The sequence below is a fragment of the Branchiostoma belcheri genome, unplaced genomic scaffold, assembly GCF_001625305.1.
Source record: "Branchiostoma belcheri isolate BF01 breed outbred unplaced genomic scaffold, Haploidv18h27 scaffold71, whole genome shotgun sequence".
In the NCBI taxonomy this organism is placed as follows: domain Eukaryota; kingdom Metazoa; phylum Chordata; class Leptocardii; order Amphioxiformes; family Branchiostomatidae; genus Branchiostoma; species Branchiostoma belcheri.
This window is the reverse complement of record NW_017804365.1, coordinates 164,252-168,730: the sequence shown is the minus strand read 5'-3', so window position 1 is coordinate 168,730 and position 4,479 is coordinate 164,252. Positions and strand designations below refer to the sequence as shown.

The following is a 4,479-nucleotide window of genomic DNA, read 5'->3' as shown; positions in this document are numbered from 1 at the left end:
ATTTTGATCCCTGCAGTATTGTTAGTTGCTCTTGTTCCCAGTACTGTTCACATGCCTTTGTTCCTTTAAGTATTGAGTGAGTTCTCTTCTTTTGTAGTCATTATTTAATCATTTAATTGAAAGGAATCACATTTTGTTGAGCGTATATTGATTTGTTATTCATATTTTTTGTTATTATTTATGTCAGTTCAAATATTTGTTTACTGTTTTGGTACTTCAAGTTTGTATTTATTGGAAGTACATCAATTATTACTTTCATTTCATACATATTATTTCTATTATTTGACCTCTGATCTCCAATCCCCTTTTTCTCTTTGACTGATTCTGTTTCAAGTTTGTTATAATTTCAGTATGATTTGTATGTTTTATTTATTATTATTGCTAAAAGCAATTATTATTATTATTATTGTTATTTCATTTAATGCTGTGGACTCCAGGAAGAATAGTATGGAGTTGACTTCCATACTAATGGAGATCTAAATAAACAAACAAACAAACCTTGTTCACAGATGGTGAGAGCCTGGCTGGCCAGCTGGTGGATGGTGTGAGCGATGGATGACCGGTGACGTGTGACCAGGTGTGCGTCGGGGTCGGCCTGCATGCTGCACAGGTTGTGTGCCACGTTATACAGCACCCTTCCTGTGGTGGCGTTCGGGGCCTGCTCATACAGGATCCTAAAAAAACATAAAATTTTTTTACGTTTACCGAAGAAATACATATTATTTTTGCTACATTTCCTCCTCTTCTTCTTCTTTCATTCCAAACACTGACCTCTGACCTGGCTAATGTCCTGATTTGTTGACGTCTGTCACCATGGTAACTGGTGTTGGGTTACATGATGTTGCTTCCAAAAGTTCCCTAGAACATATTTTGCGTGCAATGTGTGTGCTGCTTTGAAAAATTTGAATACTGGATTCGGACAATAGAATTGAAGTTGTTACACTTTTTTGTTTAGGGAAACTAAATTTTCTCAATTTCTGCAACATTTCGTATAGAAATATATGCTTTCTTGGGTGGGCATGACATAAATTGTATATAAAATACAGCTTGGTCCCAGGCTTGGTCTGTTACCTTGGATAATAAGGAATACACCATGTTGTATTCTATAGGTACTTACTGGCACATGTTAATGGCACTGTCAATGTTTCCATCCTCAGAAGCCCGAACGGCCAGGTGACCCCTCAGCTCATCCGAGGACACCCCCAACAGTTTGGCAAGCCTGAATATGAAATATTAAAAACACTAATGAAGGATGGAGCTTTATGATTTAACAAAAGTTTGCAGGACCATACATCATCATCATCATCATTCATCCTCTGTAGTAGAGGTGGAGCATACGAAGTTAGCTCGCCACAACTGTCTGTCATACATTACTGAGATAAGTTCATGTCCCTCCAAGCCAGTTTCAGTTTCAATAAGTTTCTTAATAAGTGTTATGTTTGGGCGTCCAACTCTTCTCTTACCGGTATCAGGGTTCCAGAGTAGAAGCCTACTGGCTGGTTCTTCACTACGTACTACATGACCGGCCAAGCTTAGTCGTCGACATTTGACTACTGAAGTTACATTTGGTAGCGAACCGTATAACTGTTCATTAGTAGTGTGTTTCCACCATGGTGTATTGAAAACCACTCGCAACATCTTCGTGTATGTTCCGTTTAGTTTTCTAGAATGTGACGTATACTCGAGTGTCTATTTGCAAGCAACAACTCTTTACACTATTATGTAGTCATGTAGATCATAGGAGGTCATGTAGGTTGTCTTGTTCAAAGACTGACGTGTTGTTCACAGACGTTTGATGTATACTGTGGTCATGTTCAATCCAAAGAACCCAGCAGGAGATATTATGATACCACCTTTGTTCAAATCCTAAGTACATGTACTACGGTATAATGCATACATGTACATGTACATGCTCAGGAAACTGAAAAGATCACACATTGAACGTTGTACACAGAGCCCAATCATAGAGGACTTTTGTGGCATTTATGATTTGACACTATACTGAGTTCTGGAGTTCTGTCAAGCCTTGTTAGAGGTGATTTTTTTATAAAAATCGGTAGGTACAACCAGACTCCCGCAGACAGCAGAATTTGCACTCTGTATAGAGGATGAAGCACACTTTGTTTTAGAATGTGCGGTATACAATGACATCCGGAAATCCTTTATTAGCTCCTTACAATTAGAAAAGAAATTTGCATACTTGCCAAAAATAGAATTGTTCAAACATATTATGACATCCAAGCGCTATGATATAATTGAAAAACTATGTACATTTGTTCATGCATGTTTCAAAAAGAGAGAAGAGATCCTGTAGTTAGATCCTGTAGATAGAGAAATAGCACACGAATGTAACAATTGCTTCTTCTATTCTTGTTACCAAGTTATTTAACTTAAGTGCATCTGGCCCGTGTAGGGCGTGAACATGCAATAAACTTCATTGTCATTGTCATTGTAACTGGCAAAAATTAATTAATCATCCAAAAAAAAAAGTCAGTGTGGCCTCTACAAGTAAATAACAAGCTGACTGGTAAAGAAATACATGTACCTAAACATCTTGCTGTAGTTTCCTTTCATAGGTCTTCTCTTTCTGTCATCATGACATGGACACTCCTCACTCTGCAACAATAAGAACATACATGTACAATTGTACATGTAACTGTATGTGGCTGGTTTCTTATTCTGGAAAAAACGCTAAAGAAGCTGTCAATGTATATGTTAGGTACTATCAGGTAGCTAACATTATGATAAGGCCAGCTGGCATTGGCCAATCAGAAGTCTCTATTATAATTTAGTTATGTCGTAATGCCATACAAAGTGTGACAACTTGTTGATAATCATATCATGAGTGGTCAGTTATTAAAATAATTGACCACACCATTATAATGTACTCTTCTTTCTAACATTAGTGGCACATTACTTTTTGGAATAAACATGTTTACTGTCAGTCTTGACATTAACTAAGGCCACACCAATTAAATTTCTTGGTTAACGGATTCGCCCGCTTCATTTTTTTCTGATTTGCAAATAAAAATAAAAATTCAGAATCAACTGCAAAATGCTCATATTTTGCTCTGAACAGTTGAAAACAGTCCTTTTCTTCCTAGTTGTTACAGTTATTCCATCTTTCAATGCAGTGGTATCATTAAAAGTTCAAAATTCTTTGTTTAAATTTTGAACCAGCCTGGTGTGTTGACTTCATGGCTCCTATCGTACCATTTTGGGCCATAATAGGATGCCTAGGCCTGTTTTTATTTTTATTTTTTTTTCGCCCGCCCGCTCCATTATTTTTCTAAAAAAATCCGTTAACCAAGAAATCAAATTGGTGTGGCCTAACTCGTCTAAAAAACCCTGTTCCATTAGTGCGGCTATAGCAACAGACAAGGCCTTATCACACCATACATGTAATACACCTCAGGGTGGGTCATTAACAAAATTAATTATTTTCAAATGTTATGTCAAAGATGTAATCAAACTCAAGTTTCTTAGCAATCCTGTAAAATTGGTGATGTTCTCCAGTGGAGCATACAGTACATGTATGTCAAGATACAATTACTGTACAATGTACAAATGTATGTAGGTGCTGACTACCTAACCACTAGTGCTGCATACCTAAACCCACATTTAGGTTCAGGTCCGGATTCAAGTCCAGAGGTTTAGGTTCAGTTCCGGACTTGTAAGTCCGGACCCAAACCCACAGCATATACAAACTTGCATTAATTGGCAACCTTGCAATGTTTTTTGGCCACATAACATGGAGGCCGACACTTTACGATGCCCGATGGCAATGTTTCCTTCATTTTGCAGCAAAGATTTTGCAATCTATGGGAGGTTTTAGGTGGTTTGGTAAGAAAAGGGGTATGTGAAATGGTCTTTTATGGTAATAAGTCCGGACTCGATTCTTGACTTTTAGGTTTTTTTGGACTTGAACCTAAACATTATTACAAGTCCGGATCCAAGTCCAGTGAACCGGTACGCAGCCCTACTAACCACCGACTTGTGATGGGCCATATTAACTACTTCTTTCTACTCACCACATCTCCATCCTCCATATCATCTGTTTGGGCCATGCTCTGGAAGAACTTGGCGAGGTGTTCCATGAGAACTCCCTTCCTGAACTCAGGGTCCTGATACTCTGATCTGCTCATAAACTCTCCATACTCTTTCTGTTAAAATCAATAGAAGATATTCAGTATTCATAATCCATTGTCATTATAATGATCTATTATAATTAAGAAAAATTCATTGCAATTTCATCTTAAGGTCATTATCAATGACTGGTAAGAAGCTTAAGTTTGTTCCTATTAGGCCATGTTGATTTGATTATATGGATGACATCCTCTGGGAACCCCAAAACTGATGCGAGCGCGCGAATAAAAAAAAGTTTTAGACAAAAAAAAAAAAGTTGACTTTACCTGAAATCTACGTTGTTATGGAGGTCGAACAAATGACACAGAGTATGGTATGGCGAATAATCTACTC

The 4,479-nt window shown here is 37.5% G+C and overlaps 1 protein-coding gene across 1 annotated transcript in view; it reads right to left on the bottom strand.

Moving 5' to 3' along the window:
• The window catches only part of LOC109484911 (kinetochore-associated protein 1-like), a 40,705-nt gene that overhangs the window by 12,603 nt on the left and 23,623 nt on the right, over positions 1-4,479 (bottom strand). The window contains exons 33-36 of the mRNA XM_019788261.1: positions 4,032-4,163; positions 2,546-2,616; positions 1,118-1,219; positions 499-674 (exon numbers count right to left, since the gene is read on the bottom strand). Of these exons, the coding sequence (XP_019643820.1) occupies positions 499-674; positions 1,118-1,219; positions 2,546-2,616; positions 4,032-4,163 (481 nt within the window). The remainder of the gene's footprint in view (positions 1-498; positions 675-1,117; positions 1,220-2,545; positions 2,617-4,031; positions 4,164-4,479) is intronic.